We start from the raw sequence: 24,393 nt of genomic DNA, 5'->3' as shown, positions 1-24,393 counted from the left end.
TTTCGTATTGGATGATTACACTACTTCTACTTGACAAACTGAAAATAGCGAAAATTAAGTAAGTAGATCACAAAATAATACGAAGTAGAAGTAGAGAAAATCATATCTACTTGAGTAAGTGCCAGAAGTAGAGAAAAACTACTTGAGTACTTCCAAAAACTAGAAGTACTTCGTTACTGACCACCTCTGCTTAATTACAAGTGATCTTATAAATATTGGAGATATAATTGGCATTTAAGAAGGACAGTGTTTCGATTTCGAATCCCAAAGTCCTTGACATAACGCCACAACAGTCACAATTCGACTATTGATCGACCCTAATTCCCTCCAACCAATGATGGTCAAGATGGGCGTGTCATCACAAACAAATGAGTTGGGTTGAGTGTGCGACCTTGAGTAAGCCACTTAGACTGGCTCAGGAGTCACCTGGTCAAGAGCCACTGTACTAGGATACCATAGCACTTAAGCAGTCGAAACACTACGTAGCCTACTATCGGAGAGGCGAACGCTCGATTTTCCGATTCGAAACGAAATTAGAGCAGTTGCCATTAATCCATACTGGCTAGCCTTCCCTGTATTGTCATTACCTTATCTCGTTGCTACCAAAGTTATGCAGCCTGGACATTGTAAAATGTGCAGCGTCCACCAATGAAGCCTTCGGCCTACAGACCTATGCGCAACACGAGTTTACGTGGAATAAAGCTCGTGCTATTTTCAGATGCACCTATGATCTGGACAAGCAATTTTACATACATATATGTCGCTGCCCTCTTCGCAGGCATCGCGAACTGTTTGTGTTGGGAACTAGGGATTTGTAAACACTGCATTTGACCGTTAGTTACTGGCACGCGGCACTTCCCAGAACATATTGATCTTTGAACACCTCACGTCACAATCAATTTGAAAATGAATGTCGTAAACACGTTTCGCAATCGCATCAATAACTATAATACTGGTTTTTCCACCTTCGAACATTATTCAATAAGCGATAACGTTCCCAGAAAGGGGGAGAAAAATGTTATTTCATGGATTTATGAACATGAAACGAAAAATCTCCGCCTGGAATACATAAATCATATCATAAAATACAGCTCTGGAAAAATTAAATTCATCCACAGATATCTAAGCAAAGTATGAGTCACACTGAACCTAACTAATCATATTTTCAATCAATATTAATATCATCATCTTGAACTTTAGTCAAGAAGAATAACGCCACTATAGGATTATTCCCCTCCCCCTTCCTTCACCTGAGTCACTCTACCTAAACGATTAACATCATGAAACGTGTATACGGATCGTGTAAGTCAACAGCACTGTCAGCAGCAGAGGTGGTCCGTAACGAAGTACTTCTACTTTTTAGAAATACTCAAGTAGTCTTCCCCTACTTCTGGTACTTACTCAAGTAGATCTGATTTTCTCTATTTCTACTTCTACTCCATGTGATCTACTTATTTACTTTTTGCTATTTTAAGTTTGTCAAGTAGAAATAGTTTAACACCCAATACGGAAGATAGCGTGAGGAATTTCGGGCTTATTTTCACGGAGTACCAACATTTCATATTCATAAAAGTCAAGTAAAACCCAGAAATTTTGTTGCGCTTCGCGCGCAGTAGTTGTAGAGTTTGCTTGTTTTTGCGGTATTCATGGTGGTGGTATTGATGGTCGACTACTATGGTCATTTACACCATGCAGATATTCTTCATTTTTATTCCGTAACTGCCGAGTTATAGCATGGCCCACTTCTAGGCTTTTTGTAAGACACCGCTTACGCGGGTGAGGTGGAGAGGAAGAGCCTAGATAAATCTCCAACACTTAGGTATAGGAATTCTGAAGTCGGCCTCGGTCGAACTCGAACCCGCAACCCATGGGTGTTGCAGCCGTGGATTATACCGCTGCGCTATCTCGCAACTAGTTATCGAGTGACAAATATGTTTTCACGAAAGTATCAGTGAATATAATTTAGGTACCGGATTGCTTGGTTCCGCTCACACCGCATTGTCGCACATATCAAATATTTCATCACAGTATATATGGCCCACCATAACGTTTGAAACTACCGTTTCGCAATCGAGCAATCACCTATTATTTCGTAATCTAGCAGCCCATGACGTATCCTGCTAATCTGGAAAATCCGGCTTTTTTATCGTTACACCTGTTTTAGCAGATCCCCTTCGAAGCTTTATGGACAAAAAAAAGATATATTTCCGCTGTTTGGAAGTTCTATTTCTTTTTGTATTTAACTTTCAATTCCGAGTATAATACTTTGAGTTCTAATTACCTTCAGTTCTTTCGTCTGCAGAACATGTCTCTATTCCCCGAAAATAAAGCTACATTAAATATAACTTTTACGATCCACATTATTTGTTATTAATAACGTATAGAAAATCGCGCAACCGTATCCGATACAACTTCTCCGTATTGCTCTTCGCCTAAAATGGGGGCCTTATAATATAGCCTACTATGGGGTAGGGCGCCATGCTATGATATTCTCTAAAACGGGATCTTCTAGTACTATAATTAGCATCTCATGATGCGAAAGAATGCTTATTCTGTCGAAAATTGATACCTCCTGGGATGCATAAATACGAATCAAGCTCTCTGCACCTTCCCGCATAGCTCAATTTGCAGCTTTTGACAATCCATGCGAACGAATTGAAACTGTTTTCAAAACTACTTACTTGAGTACATTTAAAGTCAGTCAATTCTACTTCTAATTCAAGTAATTTTAGGTTGGCTATGCAAGAAGTACTTCTACTCGTACTTGAGTATATTTTTACTTCTACTTGAGTAGCTTTCTTGACTACTTTGACCACCTCAGGTCAGCAGTACAGCACAGGCTCCCGCATGAATAATATACAGTTTTAATTTGGCCAATCATTCGTCACAATGGCTCTTTCCATATTTTTCAGTTGACAACGTTATAAAGTGGAGGATCTGTGGTTCTGATTGTTTGGTACCAGTGTTGGGATAACTCGGATTTGACGTCAAAGATTTATCTAATGGCACCTAACGCCTATAGTCACCTTCTCAAATCATTGAATATTCTATACCTCCGACAGCGCTCTGTGAACAGCACAGATTAGACACGTGGAACTTTGTCCTGTAAATGTGATAACAAACACGCACGTACCACATGCTGGCAATGGAATATGATTTTCCTCGCTGATTTACGATCATTGCGCATCTCACCCATATGCAATGTTAGTGACCAATACGTATACGCAGGTTGAGTGATGATTCCGCGGAACGAAAGTTAGTTAGGTCTTTCCTGACTCAGTTACTCACCAATAATGCAATGCCTTTTGAGCGGCTACTTCAAGATATCCAGAATACATTTCGAATGCAGGCATCGTCGAGATTCCAGGTAAGGACAATATTTTATCTGCCTGAGGGCGTGTTGCGACGATTTCGCTTGCGACCAGCAATAGCATGGTCGCTCCTAGTGCAAACATTGCAATCTCAGGATCCTTCCAGCCTTACGGAATAACTGAGCATTGTCGCTGACATACCAGCCTCTAATATGGAGTCCTGTCATCAACGTTTCGGCCTCAACTGATAATCGCTTTTTATCGGATGTCGTTGAACAATATTGCATTGGACAATTGAACTACATAAACTGCGTTAACGTCATTAATGACGCATGAGGCCTTCGTAGTTACAATCATACCTGCCTAGTACCTAATATTTGACAGGATTTTACCTCTCTGCCGGGTCATTTCGCACTACAATCAGACATTCCTAATTGAAATACATCATTTCGATTTGACTATTAGCTCTTGCCGGAACAATCTGTTGTAAATACCAAGGCGATTATCTTATTGTAGCAAAATACTAGTTCAAGACGTCTTTTTCGCACAGCTGTAAACTTCGTAAATAATGCCACAAGAAAAATAATTCGGTTTGCTTAAATAAACTTCTGTCACGTTTCAGATTTTTAAAATCTCTTTTATGAGATTGCAATGAATATTAGCCTACAGAGTTAGGTTATTAAAATAAGAACCGAATTTCACAATATGTATAAGCGACGTGAGGTCGAACATTTCCGGTGACGGCTTGAACAGAAAGGATAGTGTATCTATCTATGCTAAAGTTCGTATGTAGCCTATGTAGGCCTAATTGATAATGACGCATATGCGTTCACAGTCCACAGTGACTGTTGATTTATTGAGATTCAGTCGATCAAGTCAGTAGGAAATTATTGTCACTCTATCGCATATGTTTAGTATACGCAGGAAATATTTTTGCGGCGACTTGTGACTGTGACTCACGATTCGTTATAACAATCATCGGATACTATATGACCGTAATTAAAGGTAGCTGTAACATTCAATCTTTACTTATGCTACATTTCTAAAACTACCGGCATTATTGTCTCTTAAGGCTGTCATTATTATTATTCGACATCATTTGTGCGTAAGTGATTATACTGTACTGTGTGACCATAGTGTCCTAAATGGTGTGAACTGTGTAGGAGCAGCGGTATCCGACGCATATGTGGCTAACTTGCGAGCTGCTATTGCAATAAACGACATCACTGTCACCCAATATAGGCACCTAACCGTTGATTATTACATGCTGGATTTCAAAAAATACACCGTGTAAAGATAGTCTATCCTTACAACACGGCCAGCACTGTTTACATGCGGCTGAATTTTATCTCGCAAGTCGGGAAGAGCTGATGGGGCTTCACATTTATAGCTAAAATACAAACACAAATCATGTAGGCTAAGAAAAAGAAAGACACGTCGAAGAAATGGAAATGTTGCGAAATATCAGCATATAAGTGCGATGCACTGAAACAATGCTTTATAGCCTTTTTAAGCACCATTCGCCATTATTTGGCAAAAAAATCATCCGCACAAACCTACCGAAAATACAAAGAGAAGATAAAGATACTTATCAATATTCTGTTCAGATGTTCAACAAGTAGGCTACCGAGGCCATCAAGTGTATCATTAAAAATACGATTATTTTTCCTATTTTGATTTCAACTATAGTGCACTAAAATCCGTTTCAGCCGAATAATTTGGGTTTAGTGCAAGAACTTCTAGTGCTTGGATGTTCAGGTCTTTATCAGAACCAACCAGCACTCCTATTCGAAATACAGCGTATTTTCCGCGAGTGACAAATGCTTTCTGGCAGAAATCGTTTTTAATAAGAGTATGACGCAAATGTCCCCGAGGCTCCAGTTCGTCGAAGGAGTTCAACACCTGCAAGACTGTTTTAATCCTTCTGCCTGATGGCTCTGAAGATAAGCTCCAAAACTATCAAGGAGGGTATAGGCACATTATAGCTGGCTATCTTATTATACGCTGCTCCAATTTGTATTCTGTTTTTTTAATTTCCCATTTTCTGTCTCGCAATTAAATGAGAAAAGCCAAGAATCTACTCAGATTGCAAGGACCGGGCTATTCGGTTCCGACTGCCGACCATTTCGACGAGAACATATTCCTATCGATAGTTTTGTGGCCGACTAGAGACGGTCATTTTTGGTAAGGTTTTGTCGCCGCTATCTTTTTGGCACCGCCAACTTTCTGGCACCGCACATTCCCAGCGGTATGTTGGTCAAAGCTTCACGTCTTCATGTGTCCCAACGCAAGTAGAGTTGGCCCCGAATTGAATGCGTCTCATAGGCTCGCACCCGCCAGCACTCCCAGCAGTGCACCTCAGCCCTAAAGCTTCACAACGATCTTCGACGGTGTTTTCCAAGGAAACCGATAAGACAAAACTTATCATGAATTCAAACCTATTTGTGTAATACACAGGTCGACACATTTTCATGATCAAGCCATATTTTCTGTATGTCTCGGTTATTGGCTATAGTGCCTAACACAGTGACTTTGGATGTGTAAAATGCCACCATCACGAATGCAACAAATTCAACAAATATCACATACATATTAGCAGATCACTCTGCTGTGGCAGCCCAAAATTATACCATTTGCGACCCATACTTTAAGAATCTTTAATCGGGAAAAATTTGCGTTACAGTAAATTGCCAACGTGAGTCTTTAATGATGGTATTTACTACTATCTTTGTGCGTCGTGCTAATCGAACCGTTATTAAAAAATATGATGATTTTTCACGGAAAGAAATCTGAAAGTAAAGTAGACGTCATTTTCCCGCGTGTCGAACGTGCTGATCCACTGTATGCCTGCCACTACACCCGCTTTCCAACCGGACTCTTGATTACGTAATAATGATAGTGCGCGAGTAATAATTCACTACGACTGGTGCAAGACAAAGTTATTGTTAACGCTACGATTAGTGGTGCGTCGTAAGCCAAACGAGTTCTTACAGTTGCATCGCAAAGACAAAAGTCAGGGAGCCATTGCACTTGAATTTCCTATTAAGTTTCTCTGAATTATATTCCTCGCCAGAAAAAGTAACGATTATTTACGATTTTCATCCGCACTCATCCGGATTTCCATCCGCACGCATCCGTACCACGTTCGCACCATGTTTCAGCCACACAAGTGCGCACCATGCCACAGGTATAAAAGCCCTACACTAGAATATTTTGACGGATATTCGCATAGCTCATTGCCGTGTCACCGATTGAGCACTCTCACTCTTGCCGTGTCGCTGCTCCCTTGCTGCTGAGCTGCGTCGTAATAATTTCAGATGGCACTGTTAGATCACAATGCAAAAGTCGAGGCTGATTTTGAGGGGGGTTCCAAGGCCATGAGAAGAACAAATTTTTGAATTCGTAATCAGTACAGCGACAGCTTTTGATTGATACCCTGTTATGATATTTAGCGCTCGACATGCAGGCTGGTAGAAAATTGCCGTATAATTTTCTTTGACCAAATGAAATATACTACGTGACCCAAACGCAGTGAGCCGTTGGATCTCGCTGTATCCACACCATTTAGGACATTATGGTGTGACAGACAGACTATCATATTTATTTAATTGTTTTATCCAAATTGCTAAAATTATGAAATAATATCAACAACCAACAAGCTCTACAAATCGCCACTGTGGTCTTGTAATTTCGACGAGACCACAGATTTGTAGGCCTCTAAAATCACTTGGCAAAAGACCTTGCGGCCGTTCAGTATACTCGTAATTCGGAGCTTGTGTAATACACTGTGTATATATGATGCAGTATAGTTGGGGAAATGCAGTGTCGCGTACGAACCTTGGTAGGTTCTCCACTGTGAACCGTTTTCATATATTACAATTTTCGTTTCATTATAACATCTTTGGTTGAAATTTATTGCATTTCAACTGCGAGCCACTCTATGCATGGCACTGGTGGCATAAAAAATCAACACTAATCGAGCATACACCTTGACAATCTCGAAAATTTTACTTGCTTCGTTACATAAGCTTGCTAGAAATATCCAATATTCTGTAATCCGTTTGTGAATATTCAGTGACTCTCTGCTGTGAGCTTGACCTGCAATCACACAAGATCAAGAGCAAAATACACTACATGTAGGTAGTCAGCGAATGAAGCTTATTCAACCAATCAATGAAATTGATATCGTAGTCTAATGTAAAAAATCTAGCATGCGTACGAGGTCAATCTTGATTTTATATGTTTATTGTATCATAAAAACCAAATCCGTGCGATTGTTGGGTGTTGGCTACTGCTGTATAACTTGTTAAAGGGGTAAAATCGGTAGCAAGTACAGAAACCCGTTTTACACTCTGCTCAATATCAACGTAGCAATACTCAGACACCGAATACATTTTCCGGTGGTGGCCTGGACTGATAAGGCATAAGCTTATATTCCCTTGCAAGCCTTCGTCGAAATTGTTGGCAAAGCCACGGAAGATTTGGATTTTATGGGATTAACATTTCATTTGATTGCCCCATTCGGCGACATTTAAAACGTCGATATGTACTTCAGAATACAGGAATTATATGGCCCGAGTCGTCGCTATAGGTATCGTGAACGTGAACACTATGTACATTAATATAGTCTATCACTTCACTGAAATGTGTGGTTGGAATTAGCAATATGACGTCACGTGACGCCATGAGGTTCACGTTAGCGTTCACACAGAACCTTTCAAAAAGGTTCGCGTTCTCACGAACCTGAAACTTTTAGAGGTTCACACCATCCCTAATCATTTACTGTCGCATATCAGGGCAAGTGATGTTTGATAGTGGTTGTTGTTGTTATTCGTTTGTGTACGTGGTGCATATTCCGACATCAGAGGCCATTTACACTAGCCGGAAATATTCTTTTTACGATTCCTGATCTGCCGATTTATGGCGATGTTCACCAAGGTTGTGCAAAATTCGAAAAATGTTGAAATATGCCGCACTGTAATGCCTCATTCTATTGAATTGATAAAAAGAAACATGAATGAGCTCACAATGCAACTGAGCTAACGTTGGCATAAATCATAAATGAGCACCAAAGAATATGACCGTAGGCCTACTTGGGTCCTGAAGTCATCACTTGCAAGTTACATAATGCTGCGGGCATATATGTGAAAGCATTTGTGAAAGTTCGCCGCAACTACATCACATTACTGTGAAGAATAGGATTATGTCTATATTTGCAAATGTGTGTGTGTGTGTGTGTGTGTGTGTGTGTGTGTGTGTGTGGTTTAATGACCGGTTTGTCATGATAAATGCAAGATGCAAAACGAGAAATTTTATAATTTAATTCCGTAGCTCAAAAATGACAAGACTATGTGGAATAGACTGCAATGCGCGAACAGATCGGCGTCTAATAGTAAACTTAGAAATGAGGAAATGATTAATAGTGATTCACCATGACAGGTTACCTGTGATGATACCAACGTTTCATCGTGGGCAGTCAAGAAAATTGTCGAGTATACATTCTGTGAGAGATCGCAACAGTACTGTTAATGAAACAGCGCGCTTGCGTAATTTCTGGCGTAAAGCGACTTCTTTTCATGGACGACGGGAAAATGGGCGAACTGGAATATGAGAACATGCACGAGGAAGGAGAAGAAGCAACGCGAGCATCATCGGTAGTGCTTGCAGATAATACGCACAGCAGACATCCAAGAGAGAGATTTCAGAATCAGTTGCATTACATCGGAATCTCTGAAATTATAGTCAGCGTTATAATGTCGTCTATATGTGCCGCGACGCTTTTTGTCAGAGCGGAAATCAGTGGTGCTGGTTGCAGTTACGAATCTCCCGGACTTTGGTGCGGTGTCTTCGTACTCATCAGTGGCGTGTTGGGAGTGAAAACGAAAAATAACGGATCAGAACGCATCTACTACGCAAATGTCATATTTAGTATTCTTGGAACTATTATGATGGTAGTGCTAATCATAATTTCAGTTCATTGCTCGCTGAGCATCCATTCGAAGAACAGGATTATGAGTTTACAGGTTATGCACAATATCAACGCGATACTAGCGTTGGCTTCCGCTTGTATCTGCATTATTCATGCGGCTTATTGCATAGCTGGGTTGTATTGTCATCACATAACGAGCACAGTGCAATTTCGATCTTCTGTCGCTGGCATGTCTGCGACCGGGCAGTATGCGATTATAACATGAAAATCTATATATCTGTGATCCGCGTATGTGTAGTAGATTGCATCATTCGTAGGCCTAGGCTACCTCTTTGACAAGTCAATGAACACTTTCTAAACGCTAACAGCATGATGTATAATTATTTGAATGAATAATGTGACTCATGAGTGATGCCTGTGATCAGCCCATGTGAGTCACATGAATGCATCATGAGTAGTCCTTTTCCGGGCTAACGTACGTTAATAAGCACTTGATCGCCGTATCGTTCGGGCTTCATTGTGATCCGTTCTAATCGGATTTTCATGCCCGAGATCAAGAACCCAAGGCACAAGAGTTTACTCGAGTATTCGGTATTTCGTGTCTATTACTGAGATGGAAATTCAGGTCGGACTTTTTGGATGTCAGATGGGTTCGTGCGGACGACTTCTGAAATTATTGCAGCCTTCGGGCGCCATGAATTCTTCAGAAGTATTTTTTTCAGATTGCAGCATATTTGATAAACCGGAGCTTCTCAAACCGTTTGACGCGGCGACCAGTGGTTGGATTCATATAGATGTGGGGCTCATCCACTGGGCTTATTCTGCCGGTTCTCACCGATTCTAGAGCAGTCTTGTGAGATCAGCGAAGCGGTTGGCATTACTGGCCTATCTATCACGTTTTTCAACCGAACCGTCGGCAAAATTTGACTTCTGTGATATACATGTACAAATGTAGATGTTCTATACAGGATCAAAATGAATTCACTGAAAATACTAACAAATTACAATAAATTCTAGAGACGGAAGCAATTTATGAAATAATAGAGACCAGTAGCGTGCGGTCAGGGGAGGCAAGTGAGGCAGTGCCTCACCTGTCGCCAGGATGAGTAAAGGAAAATTGTGAAACATTCAATGGTTATTGATATTTACTGTCGATGTTCAATGTTCATGAACACTAATTCTGAATATTTTTTCATCTAACATCACCAATTTTCATATTTATTGTTCAAGAATGCACCGCGAAAGGAGAGGTGAGGCACAGATGAGGCACGGGTGGGTCGTGCCTCACCTGGAATGCAACAATGCAATTCATCATGAACAGCTCAGAATTCGTAATAACTGGTGTCAATCAAATGCTATTTTAGCACCGATTCTGGAAATCCGAATATTACCAACCTCAGAGCACTGGAACACCCGCAAAATCGCCAAGGAATATGAAATTTTGCCTTATTACGTACAATGGCAGTGCATAGAGAAACAATGGCCAGGTGAGGCACTATCGACTCTGCCTCACTCACTATTAGCAAACAATCGAACACTCGCAGCGCAGTGAAACACGCTATCCATTTCGGAAACCGACAGTGTTGTGTGAATTGTATAGTAGCGACGGCGTGCGGAACAAATACATTCCCTTACTCATGTAGCTGTTATGTATTTTCCATCCGTACAGCTACCTTCAATTGCGGCATGTGATAGCTACTTACATAGCCTATGTTGTCGTTGTTTGTGGCATTTATGGTGTTTTCGACTGCAATAGTCATTTACACTATAGGTTGATATTGTATGTTCTGATTAAATATTTGACGACTGGTAGCACGGCCCACACCTAGGCTTTTGTAAGACACCGCTTACATGGAACAGATGGTAAGGAGTAGCCTAGATATTAGGGATGGTGTGACCGTGAGGTTCACGTTCGCGTTCTGAGTGTGAACCTCATAAATTTAGAGGTTCACGTTCACAAATGAACCTTGGTAGGCTCTGCACTGGGAACCTTTTTCATATATTACAATTTTCACTTCATTATGATAATAATAATAATAATAGTTAAGTTATATTTTTCATCTGAACAAGTCACTCACCATGTACAATGCGACAAGACACAATGCGATGTCATGAACAGATAGGAGGATGTCGAACGACACGCAGTTGCGATCCTTTTAATGTAACATCCACCTCATCCTAGAGTGCCCGATGTCACAGTTCTTTTCGATGTTGATCTTTTTGAAGCCGCGGCATTTTCTACCAGTTCTTTCCATTGCTTGCCAGTGCTTTCTTTTGTCGGGTCTTTTTTGTCGCCGTAAGAACGGCAACGGCGTCGAAGAGGAGCTCACCGACAGGAATCTAACCGGGTCCGCCAGATTAGTGGGCGCCTATCGTCACCACTACGCTATGTCCCCCGCTATAACATCTTTGGTTGAAATTTATTGCATTTCAACTGTGGGCCACTCTATGCATGGCGCTGGCAGCATAAAAAATCAACACTAAACGAGCATGCACCTTGACAATCTCATAAATTTTACTTGCTTTGTTACAAAAATTTGCTCGCAATATCCAGCTCTTCGTTTGTGAATATTTAGTTACTCTGTGCTGCGAGCTTGACCCCCAATCACCCAACACCAAGAGCAAAATAAGTTAATGTAGTCAGCGAATGATGCTTATTCAACCAACGGAGTCAATCTTGACTTCATATGTTTATTGTATCATAAAACCCAATCCGTGCGATTGGGGTCTTTATTACTGCTGTATAACTTGCTAATGGGGTAGGGTAATATTGATAGCCAGTATAGAATCCCGTTTTACACTCTGCTCAATATCAACGTAGCAATACTCAGACGCCGAATACATTGCCCGGTCTGGTCCAGACCCAACGTAAGCGTAAGCTTATAGTCCCTTGCAAATGCTCATCGGAATTGTTGGCAAAGCGACGGAAGATATTGATATTATGTACTTATTGTATATAATAATGTATGCAGTTGATACATTATTATTATATCATTTGATTGCCCCAGTTGATACATTACTATTATATCATTTGATATCAGTTGGTACATTAGGCGACTAAAAAAATCGTCAATATGTACTGTACACTTCAGCATTGTGGCATTATGTGGCCGAGTCGTCGCTAGGTATCGTGTACATTGATATAGGCCAGTGCTTTTCAACCTTTTTGAGCTCCATTCGCACATTTTTTGTAAAATAAATTTCATTCGCACAAACTAACCGAAAATTGTTATGCAAAAAGGAGATGAAGATACTCAACAATATTTTGTTCAGATGTGCAACAAATTGGCTACTATGTAACTTAAGCTATCAAGTGTCTCATTAAAAAGGCAACTTTTTTAGCTCGTTTTGATTTCAACTATTTCACTAAAACCCTTCTCGGCAAAACAACTGGTTGGGTTTTGTACAAGAACGTCTACTAGTGCTTGGATGGCCAGGTCATCAAATCTGTTCTACACTCCTATCCAAAATTCAGCGTGTTTTTCGCAAGTGAATAATGCTTGCTGGCAGAAATCGTTTTTGAGAGCTGACACAAATGTCCCGGAGGCTTCAGTTTGCCGAAAGGGTGAAAAACTCACATGTTCGTGTTGATTCTTTTGCCTTATGTCTTGGAAAATAAGGTCCAAAACAATCAAGGAGAGTAGGCACATTAGAGATCGCTCTTATGATACGTTACTCCAACTTGTGTTCTGTTATTTTTTTTCGATTTCCCATTTTCTGTCTCGCGAGTAAATGAGAAGAGCAAATAATCTCACGATACCGTGTGTTCTGCTCTTAAGCTCAATCTAATTTGAGAATTCATAACAGTTTAACAACGATGAATAAGCAGCTTTTTAGACTACCACTAAAATCCGAGTTTTTGTGGCATCTCGCGACCCGAGCCTAACCCATGAAAAGTAACCTAATACGTTTCTAATATTACAGTAGTATGCTACGATTGTACGGACATGTGTGACATACAGAACGCGCACACCACAATTCTATACCCAACAGCCCTACAAAACATGTCTGACGCACGCGACCTCAAATTATGGTGAATTAAATTCCTCTGCGTTTCGCAGTTGTAGGTCTACTACTGTAACTACTGTCTACTCAGATTGCAAGAACGGGACTATTCCGTGCCCACAACGGACCATATCCATATCGAAAGGTTTGGCCACCCAGCATCGGTCATTTTTTGGCCAAGGTTTTGTTGCCGTTTATATTTTTGGGACCGCATTACATCAGCGGTTGGCCAAAACTTTACGTCTTCATATGACCCGACGCAGAAGTGGTTGGCCCCGAAATGAAAGAGTCTATCTAGGTCTGAACTCGCTCATTGCTCACCACTGCACTAGTTCATCTCAACGGTCTTCGACCATGTTTTCCAGAAAAACCAGTCGCACAAAAATCTTATCATTAATTCGCATGATATAGCCATATTTTCTGCGTGTCTCGCTTATTGGCTATAGTACCCAACACAGCGACCTTGGATATGTGAAAACGATCGCAGGATTTTTCGTAGTAGGCCTACATTCAACAAATATTACATACATATTAACAGATAGCTCTTGCACCGTGTCGACCCAAAATTATACCCTTTGCGGTCCATACTTTAATAAACCTTGAAGGGGTCGAAATTTGCGTTACAGTAACTTGCAAATGTGAGTCTGTAATGATGGTACTACTATCCTCGTGCCTCGCTCTAATCGAACAGTTATTACGAAAATATGATGGTTGTTTAGCGAAAGAAAGTAGAACGTCAATCTGACGTCATTTTTCCAGCCTGTCGCAGGCTCAGACGGGCTGATATAATGTATGTCTGCCACTACACCAGCTTCCAAACCAGGCTTTTGGTTACGTAATATTTATAGTGAGAGAATATTAATTCACTACGGCTTGTGAGAGCTACGATTAGTGGTGCGTCGTATTAACTTTTTACAATTGCGTCGCAACTACAAAAGTTACAGTGACCCTAAATTTCCTATTAGGTTTATTTGAATTATTCCATGTCAAAAAAATTACAATTAATTACCATTTTCATTCGCACTTGATCTGGATTTTCATTCGCCCCATTCGCACAACCTTCGTCATTCGCACTGCAATTTTTTTTCATTCGCACCAGTGCGAACCGTCACACAGGTTGAAATGCACTGATATAGGCTATCACTTCACTGGCATATAAGGTTGGAATTTGCAAAATGACGTCACGTGACATCATGAGGTTCACGTTCGCGTTCATACAGAACCTTTTAAAAAGGTTCGCGTTCACACGAACCTGAACCTTTTAGAGCAGTGGTTCCCAACCTTTTTGTCTTCATTCCCCACTTCAGATTTATCCGAGTATTCATTCCCCACAACCCAGAACTATCGCCGTATTTCATTTTAACTTCTGTCATTACGGATCAGCTGTTTGCTTGTTTGAGTACGCAAGACACACAGCCACACCAGTACGCAAGACAATAGCCTATAACTGCAACGTAAAACGTATTGTGAACCGATACCGGTAACCCTTGAAATTTAGCGAAAGCGTTATTTGACATCATACTGATCGTACTGATCGCCATGATTGGTTATCCATAGTTAAAAATGAGTTTTTGTGAACAACACGCAATTAGGGTTAGTTCGGATATCAATAATTTTCACTATCCGGATAACGGATATATCCGGATATTTGAAATTTAGCTAACCGGTTAACCGGATAATGAATGCTAAGTGAGATAATCGATTTCACGAGGTCTGCATGAAAAATGGATCGCAAAATCATTACACAGTGTTATGGTAGATTTATACGCACACGCACAGTACGAGCGAATACGAGAAAAATCACGCAAAATTCATGTTCACTGCTTCTGCTAATCCCTCCTTATAAAGTACACTACATCAATAGCGGTATCCTGTAGCCGGGACCGGAGATTTGCAACAAAGAGTCCACACGTATTAAATGCCCTTTCTGCTTCCACAAAATGGGCAGAATATAGTAAGCAGCGCTTCCTTTTTGCCCATTCTTCTGTTTAGGTGTCCAGTACTGCAAGGCCGCGTAGCTGATACTGGAATTGAGGCAGACATGATAGCTCGCTCTAATTCCTCCATGGGAAATTCACATGATCAGGCCCGTAGCCAGCCGAAAAATAAGGGGGTGGTTGCTTGAAATAAAACGAGGGGGGTTCGATTTTTTTTTCGAATTTAGTATCAGGGGAAATCAATTACGCTTGCACGCACGAACATGTTTGCGAATATTCGATGCCATTCAGTTTCGCGATGTCACTCATTAATCACAATCGCGGATCATAATAATCTTAGCGGCATATTGTCTCCAAGCCACCAAGAGATGGGAGCCAACGCATGCCAGGCCCGAGACTCGATGGTTACGCCAGCGATGATATCGTTCGTACCATGCCTATTGCAGATGCGATTGTGCAAGCCAGCGATAATATCGTGAGCACCAAGCCAATGCGATTATGTGGACCAGTGATGGTATAAAGTCCACAGAGCCTATTGCAGATGTGATTCTGCCAGCGGAACTCTAGGCTTGTTAAAGACTCGAAAAATCAGGCCAGCAACGATAGCCGAGTGCGCAGCAATCAATGACCTAATTTGGCGATCTTCTCAGCGGGAGATTGCGTCGCGATAATAAAAAAAACCTGAACCGGTTAACCGGTTAACCGTTATCCGGATAATCCAACCCTACACGCAATATAATATTCGATTCGTACATTTCAGGGCAGTTAACTGGTAACGGTAATCGCGCATGTGTCTCCGTAAATATGTAGACCAGGGGTCACCAACACGCGGCCCGCGGGCCGCATGCGGCCCGTCAGGTCATATTTTGCGGCCCGCGACATGATTTGAGATTTCGGAAGAAAGCTAAAAAAACATTTTGAAATGCTGAAATTGGCGTGCAATGGCCCAAACACTGCCAATACCGATACGCTTAGAAAACGGCTTAGGGCAGTGGCTGTAAAACTGAGGGTGCGTCCGCCTATGGGGACGTGGTAGCAGCTGAAGGGGAGCGGAGCTGCGTTCAATTGAAATTTTTTTCGCGCTCGGCGCGATTGGCTTCGATTTCATAGTTATAGTTATTACTCTGTGTATAATCCGGAATTCATATCATAGAATTCTCTCATCAACATTCATAACCTTCCATGCCATCAAACTACCCGTTCAAATAGCTAGCATTGTGGATGCATTTTGTGATAGGACGATAAGGGGGCGCGAAATTTTTCAGTATCATAAAAGGGGGGCATGTCGAAAAAGGATTGAGAACAACTGGCTTAGGGCTTATTCCCACAATATTAAGCATTAAGTGGGGATGGTCTTTCAACTAGTTAGGTACACCGCTAGCCCCAAAAAGCGTTTCCAGGTACCGTGCACAGCTCGGAGTTCAAAATAAAATCAAATTGATGACAGTGATCCTTTGTTCTATTTTTATTCCTGTAATAAAATATTACTTTTTTGTGGTCACTATACCCATCGTCTATGTACAGCACAGCGTTGTACTGACGTAGAGTTTTAAAGCGTGGTTGCCCACTTTATAGCAATATTGAATTAATGCGGCCCGTGGCCGCTACGAAATTTGAAAAGTGGCCCGCAACCCGTTTTGAGTTGGCGACCCCTGATGTAGACCATCATGTATATAATGTTTAACAAATGTGTCTATTCCCCACCAGAAACCATTGAATTCCTCACCAGGGAATTCCCCTCCGGTTGAGAACCACTGTTTTACAGGTTCACACCGTCCCTTAGATACCCTGCGTGTGAGGATTACTCAGGTGATAAGACACAGGTCGCCAACTCGATCAGCTAACCTTTTAGGTTTTATTTATTTGAAAATCTTATTCTAATGAAATCTGCATCCCCAATTATGAATCTCGCCCTGATATTTCACAGTCTGACTGATGTCTTTTATTACCATCTAAGTTTGATATTGGTGAGTGACATATATTTAGTTTTGCTGATAGAGTGTCCATTTCAATCTTGTAAAAGAATACATTGGACGAGCAAGGGACAATACAGAATATATAAAACGGAAATTAGTACCATAAATAAAATAAATTTTTTGTTTTTCCTTTCAACCATCGTTGAGCAATCTGTAATAAGTAACTGAATATTTCACCGTAGGAAAAATTGAGTTGTGTATTGAGTATTGTAGAAATGCAACAGCCAACAGGGTCCAGAGAAAGCGCTCGCGCCTACCTGCTTTCTATTGCTGCTGTTGTTATTTACATCTTTGTGTATATTTAGCCACGTACTTCACGTCTGTGTGAGTTGTGAGTGTCTAACACTCTAAACAGTAAACGTACACCAGACATGGTGTCCGCGTAGCGGAGCACTGAGCGAACATGCCACTGGCATGATGTCCGAAGTGAAGTGCGAGCATACCCCAGACATGATGTCACGGTGCCAACACAGTCCGAACATAACTAGACATGATGTCCGGGGTGCCAATACAGGCACAATATATCTAACAGGCATGCTGTCCGTACAAGGTACATATGCCAAACCCTATGGCCGAGTGGTAACACCATAGTGTCCTATATGGTGTCGACACAGACAAATCTCACGCCTCAGTGAAATTGATTCAAGTCACAATTTCCATTTGGCTACAGGCAATTTGACGGTCATTTTTGACCGGCTTGCCGAGCATTAAATTTGGTAAAACGGGTATCAATCGAAAGCTGACTCTGCACTGATTACGAAAATATAAATTTTATTCCGCTCGTGGCCCTGGAACTCCCGCAATCAGCCTCGAATTTTTCATTGTTATGGAGATTGGCATTTGGACGCAACAATGCTGTCTAGCGAAACGAGAGAGTAGCTCAGGACGCAACAATGCTGTCTGGCGAAACGAGAGAGTAGCGCAAGAGAAAAAGAACCAGACAGCATTTAGCATAAAATGATGACGAAACATCGAGAATCCCACATAATTGATATTACGTTGTTAACTTGAGTATATTAATGACATTGAGAATAAGTTATTCCCATATCAATAATAAAAATGCTCACTAAGAAAGAGAAGCCTACTTTATTCGGGTTAGGATTTTGGGCATTTTAAAATCATGAAGGCGCAGAAATCTTGTTCAACTTTGCGCCAAAAAGCTCCTCGAAAAATTCCACTTTTCCGTCGGAAGGAGATCCCTCGAATGATAGGCTGGAGTCCTGCAAAGATAAAATGCCAGTTTCGTCACAATCGATCCAAAGTCATTTTGAGGCAAAACAAACCTCGATGTTGAAGCGACCCTCCCCGTCATCAATCTTGATGACATCATCGTCCACGTTCTTCAAGATGCCCCAATCCAGCGAGACTTGCTGAACAATGTGTGAGCTTAAAAGCATGGTGACGCCACATCACACAGACATTGATTCCTAGATCGCGTGTTTGTCTTCGGTAATATGTATTGGACAAGCCTCACCGCCCGACGCAGGTTTCCAGACCACGATTCAATTCGAGGATGTCCTTCTAGATATCCCTGGCGGCATCTGAGAAAGCAACCGTTAATCGTTAATCACGTCTTGCGCATCTATTCGTAGGTTAGTTATCTATACTCAACCCCACGAAATTCGCGTTATTAGCCAGACGCTCCAACCAACTGAGTCGAGGGTTGACCGCGTGACTTCACACATGCGGCGCATGCACTCTGCGTTTTTGCCGGTAACAGCAGCGGTTCTCAACCACCAGTCCGCATCAGCTTTCCTGCAGATCTATCCATTTTATTTCGCAATTGCCAGGTGCAAGGTGTTGAGAGAGGGCAAGAGACTATTTTTTATCCGACCGAAACACAGAACAGACAGTACCAATGCTGATACAGAAGAATAGTCATGCACAATGCGGCAGAATCCGAAAGGAATGATCGGTACGGCTTTAGTCGTCAATTAGTTTTACCACAACCGGATCAAACAGGTCAATCTAAAAATTTAAATATTAGTAGCAAATATGAGATTTGAAGCAGTATCTTAGCTAAGTAGGGTCACATTGTTAGTGTGACTATAACAGGTAATCAAGTAACTCTAAGCAAAGACGTCATAGCATCAACTGGGATAGTAACTAGAAACATCGATAAATGACCTACTATCTTAACTATAACGAAATTGTATCACGTATGATTCCTTTGTGAACATGCGTATTGCAATTAGAATACATCATCTGTTTTCGATAACATATTTAGCAAACGACGACGACTTGTTTTTATTTTTTTATAGCTGATGTAGCCTATGTGAAATCTGACACGTAACATATGCAGCATGGTTTTTGAACTAAAAACGATTTTTACACAAATCGACGTGCATTGGAAGAGAAATCGAATTTTAAACGCGTTTATGCATTTGCGCGCGACACATTTTATCATGATGAAAGCTATACTAGGGATTAATGCGAAGATTGTTAACGCATTTAACAGCTATTTCATTGATAGCTTTGTTGCAATAAGCATGTACGCAGTGAAATTTCTCACATGTAGTCGAATTTTTATGGATGAATGTGGTTGAGCTTGTATTGAATGTAGGGTAGCATTTAAAACAAAAATCAATTTAAAACAAACATGTTTAAAACATGGCCCTTGCTTAAAACATGTTTATATATATATATTTAGCTATGACGTCCCAACTCTTTAATTATGACGTCACAGTGGATAAGCATTGATAACTAAAAATATGGCTCCTTGGACGAAAACAGCTTCCGACCACTGTCATACACAGATCAAAAATATCTACAGGACTACATCGCTATGCAGCGTTTTTACGGTCGGCTGTCATCATCATCAGAACAGCCATTCCGTACCAATGATCGATTTCTACTTGCTATAACTGTTGAACCGATGACGATTTCGAGGGTTCCAGTAATCCCACATCGTATACGTCGACTGTATTGGGTGCAAATCGTCAGTAGGCTCATAGTACATGTTTTTGGAAAGTATTTACAAAATTATGGCCTAATTAGACAGCGTTTGAAACGACGGAAAATCACTTAAAAAGTGGTTTAGTAAGTTTGCGAGTGGCTGAATACATGACAAGAGAAAGCATACTACTTTGCTTCAAGCTTTAGAAGTGGGAGTAGGGGCTCAAATGTATATTGACCTAATTACCACATCCTGACCACGCCCCTACGGAAATGAGTCTCACAATTTGTCATATTCGATATTTTGCGAACCGTATGTGCTACGAATATGGTTGACGGTTTGTTCGAAACCTGGCAACGGCAACTGCGCGCTGGAGCATCGTATTCGACTCTCGGACTCCACGTTGAGGGTCAGCTTGGACGGAATCCGAAGTTAGATGATTTTAAAAGTTTGTTTTTTCAAGTTTATAAAACACGCAAAGCGTGGTATAGGGCGTTGATCGATGCGAAATTGAAATAGGGCTATATGCAGCTTACTTTCAAACTGAAACTACATGGGTTCAAGTCTCGCGAAGGTCACAATATGAATTTGAAAATAGTGCTTTAATTTCATGAATATCGACCCCTCCACAAGTTTAAGCGATAAGTTCCGGAGTGTAGCGGTTTATCACGTCTGATTAACATGCAGCAGGGTCCTGAGTTCAAGTCCCAGCTGAACTATTTTTTCACTTTTTCCAGTTTCATTCACTACAATCGTGATTATGTGTAAATTCACGTTTCACTTCGAATTTTGAAACACCTGAAATTTGAGGATAGGCACTTAGGCAGCCGTGATCACCGTGATATCTTTTCGACTAACACGTAGTAGTATATGATTATCAGTATAATATTAAAGAAATGTTGTACGATTGTAAAAGAACTCCTTTTGTCGGCAAAAATCAGAAAATTCTATGCAATATACTGTACGAAAGAAATAATAAGTTACCGTCGATTTTCGAAGCAATGGCCTTCTTGAAGTCTATTATTCTGCGAAATATAGGTCCATACTTGCTCATTGTGTTAAAATATCGATTTTATCCACACCCTATTGTATGGTGCTTATATAAATTATAAAGTGCGACGTGTGAAGTAGGCACATCTCAGTGAAAATTTGGATTGGTTTACGTATTGTAAATTTGCTGTCGATGTATAGATTAGGCTTACCATACGTCCTCTTTTAAGAGGATTTGTCCTCTTTTTTGACTTTTTCGAAAGTGTCCTCGGAGGACGCCCTTTTGTCCTCTTTTTTGAGATTTTGTCCTCTTTTTTGAAAATTTAGGTCAGATTTAGAGCTAATTGCGAGTGATATGCCGCAAATTAGCACAGAAGTGAAGCTCCAACGGGTATTTCGGAGTGAAAAACGGTGATTTTAGCTCTGAGCGAAAAGATGACCTTTTTTTTTTTAGTCATCCACCTGGCAATGGTTTTGGTACTCCGGTTTTGAAAGTTGCAAATTTCTGAAAAAGTGTCCTCTTTTTAGATTTCCAAAATATGGTAAGCCTAGTATAGATTAATTATTATTATTATCCCAATGTTGAGTAATTTTTTCTAATGCGTAAAATTACTCGATTCGACTCCAGTCAATTTGCGTATTGACTCAACTTGTACTCGAGTCATTGTGCATGACTCGAACCAAGTCATATGACTCGAGACTAGGACGTCCAAGACAGACATTTCTTTGTAACATCGCAGAATAGTAAAAGTCGCCATATTTTGTATTATCGTTTATCAGTCCTGAGACACTTGGAAAATAGGGCCAGAAACAGTTAGGACTGGGTAAAATTACCATTTTATGAATGCAATTCATTCTATATCACTCGAGTAGAGTTGTAACAAGTTGGTTGAACCGGATTGAACTCAAAACTACACAGAGAACACATTGACTTGGACTCGGACTCGAGTCAAAACACTATGACTCGGACTCGACCCTCTACTCCAGGGGTTCTCAACTTTCCTTGCAAAACGGGCCGCATCTTAACAGCAAAAACCGCTGCGGGCCGCAGAACATTATTACCGTATATTTGTGGACTACTATTATATTTAGGCTAATATAGCCTATATTTACCAGTCGTATATGGGCATTTAGTACATTTGTATGCATTCTACAGCATAATGGACAGCGTTCGTAAGCTTTCAGTTGCTGTTTCTGATTATGTCATCTTCCGACGAAACAAGTACATCCCTTCATGAAGCGTGCATTGCATGCGTTCCCAAGTCGGTATGTGCTGTGCACCTTCAAACCCTTGCACCAGAGAACTGAACTCTGTTTCAATGCGTGAGCGAGCGAGTATAAAATTACGGTGACTTTTTCTTTACAGAGGCCATTGTCACTTGGAGCTCTCAGTGATATGAGAAGTCTCATGTTCGGGGTAATTTCTGAGCAAACTAATCAACCCTTCTCCTTTCCTTCCATGGCTGATGCCCTGCACCAATAGTTACATAAGTCAGCTTTGTCAAGTTGATGATGTTTGCTAGTCCCCTCTCCCCACGTTTGCCCGGCCAGCATTACGTCTACAAATATATTCACTCCGATAGAATACTCCAATACAATTAGCGTTGCTATGTCCGTAGATTTTGTCCAATGCTAGGTTAAAGTAGTCTACGCGGCAACGTGTTTCAAAAAATGCGACAAAAGATCAACTGATATTGCTGTTACTCTTCTTGTCACGGTTGAATCAGACAACTGCAGTTTCGAAATTTGTTAGGTGAAGTTGTCCTTGCTGCTAAATTCCGGAAACAGCGGAGATTCGCACAGTATAGTAACGTTTTGTTGGAGAAACACATTTTCTAGCAGATTCCATGGGTTTAGCGATATACCAAGCAATTTTGAACCATGCGTTTTTAACGTCGTCGGCAATCTCAACAATGCCGCAAAATATGGATTGCTGGCCTGGGACCTAGCTAGCAACGCTTTTTTTCTAAGACCAGGTGATATGTGTAATACCAGATGGAACTGTCTGAATACCTATATCCAGAACAATAAGAATCTAAACTCGACCATATATCAAGAAACCAGAAAACATTGAAGAATGAGAATAAATCAAACAAAACAGAGACGGAGCGATAAGAGAGCTTAAGTAGCTAAATTAATATGCAACAATACTGTGCCGGTGCGATCATATTGCAAGATCTCGCGGGCCGCAGAAAAAGCGTCTGCGGGCCGCATGCGGCCTGCGGGCCGCGGGTTGAGAACCCCTGCTCTACTCACTGACTTGGACTAGGACTTGACTCGATGGTGAATTGAAAATGACTCGACTTGACTCGAGTCAAAACTTATAAAAAGTGAGATTGACTTGTGACTTGCAACCTTGTGACTTGATTACAACCCTGCTTACCAGTATAGCAGAACTAATTTTACAACTTTCTGTTTGGATTATTCCCTGAAAACGTGGATAATTATCTCAAGATAAGGGATCATATGGCGAGTAGTTCCGTAATGCAGCGGTCATCACGTCTGCTTCAGACGTAGAAGGTCCTGGGTTCGAGCCGAAGCGGAACTATCGTTCTTTTCTACTCTGGCATTTTTGTGTGTGTGTCGGTGATGATGAGCAGAGTATAGAAAACTCTACATAGAGTGATTTCGAAAATACACACACATCTTTTCAAGCATTGCTAATTAAATATTAGGGACGGATGTCAGTTACCGATCAAGATTCACGTCGGATGTCCGAAGATAATTGTAATTTAGTTTGAAACTTGCTCCCACGCCTTCAACTATATTGACGGCGAAGTGTATTATACGACGTCACAAATCACATGAGTGGAACAGTCCGGAGCTGTGTCTGTTCTCTATCATAAATACTGTATGTGTATTATATGTTGCTTTTCATGAATAAGTGTTAAAGCAATCGGGAGAGGTTTAATAATTTCCGTTAAAATATCTACTTGTTTTCTTCTATGCAACGTGATGCATTGAAATGAGGTCCTTTTTTAAACTGATAAATTTCGGTGACAAAATTGTCATGTTCCGGAATTGAATAAGGGACCTTATGATCTTCAGTCTGGCGCACTTCTAACTGAGCTACAATGGCGACGAGCGGGGCCAGTACGGGGCTCGAACCCGGGACCCGCCATTGGCACGACGCTCTGACCAACTGAACTAACCGGCAGACGTGCCCGCAGGATGGCGATATGCCGAATACTACAACGTTTCGGTCATAAGACTATTGAAGCTGCAATGAATGCGACAAAATACTGAGTTGTCCAGAGTTGACCCCGTGACTTCACACGTGCATATAGGTAGGGATCTACATTAACGGATCGATTAGCTGCTTCAATTCACTTCATTAACTATAATAGGG

At 41.0% G+C, this 24,393-nt stretch overlaps 1 protein-coding gene and 1 long non-coding RNA gene across 2 annotated transcripts in view; one reads left to right on the top strand and one right to left on the bottom strand.

The window, feature by feature from the left end:
• Window positions 1–3,552, bottom strand: part of LOC145449539 (lysosomal protective protein-like) — a 41,938-nt gene extending 38,386 nt beyond the window's left edge. Inside the window, exon 1 of the mRNA XM_080327925.1 lies at window positions 3,289–3,552. Coding sequence (XP_080184051.1) covers window positions 3,289–3,455 — 167 coding nt within the window. The 5' untranslated portion in view covers window positions 3,456–3,552. The remainder of the gene's footprint in view (window positions 1–3,288) is intronic.
• A 4,990-nt stretch (window positions 3,553–8,542) lies between these two features.
• Window positions 8,543–10,269, top strand: LOC145451113 (uncharacterized). The gene is made up of 2 exons (XR_013918690.1): window positions 8,543–9,890; window positions 9,963–10,269. It is a non-coding gene; the product is annotated as an uncharacterized LOC145451113 (long non-coding RNA).
• The last annotated feature ends 14,124 nt before the right edge of the window (window positions 10,270–24,393 follow it).

This window comes from Botryllus schlosseri, chromosome 11 (assembly GCF_051294905.1).
Source record: "Botryllus schlosseri isolate E-star chromosome 11, Bs_hap1, whole genome shotgun sequence".
Taxonomy (NCBI): Eukaryota; Metazoa; Chordata; class Ascidiacea; order Stolidobranchia; family Styelidae; genus Botryllus; species Botryllus schlosseri.
The sequence above is the reverse complement of the archived record's forward strand: the minus strand, read 5'-3'. Positions and strand labels throughout refer to the sequence as shown.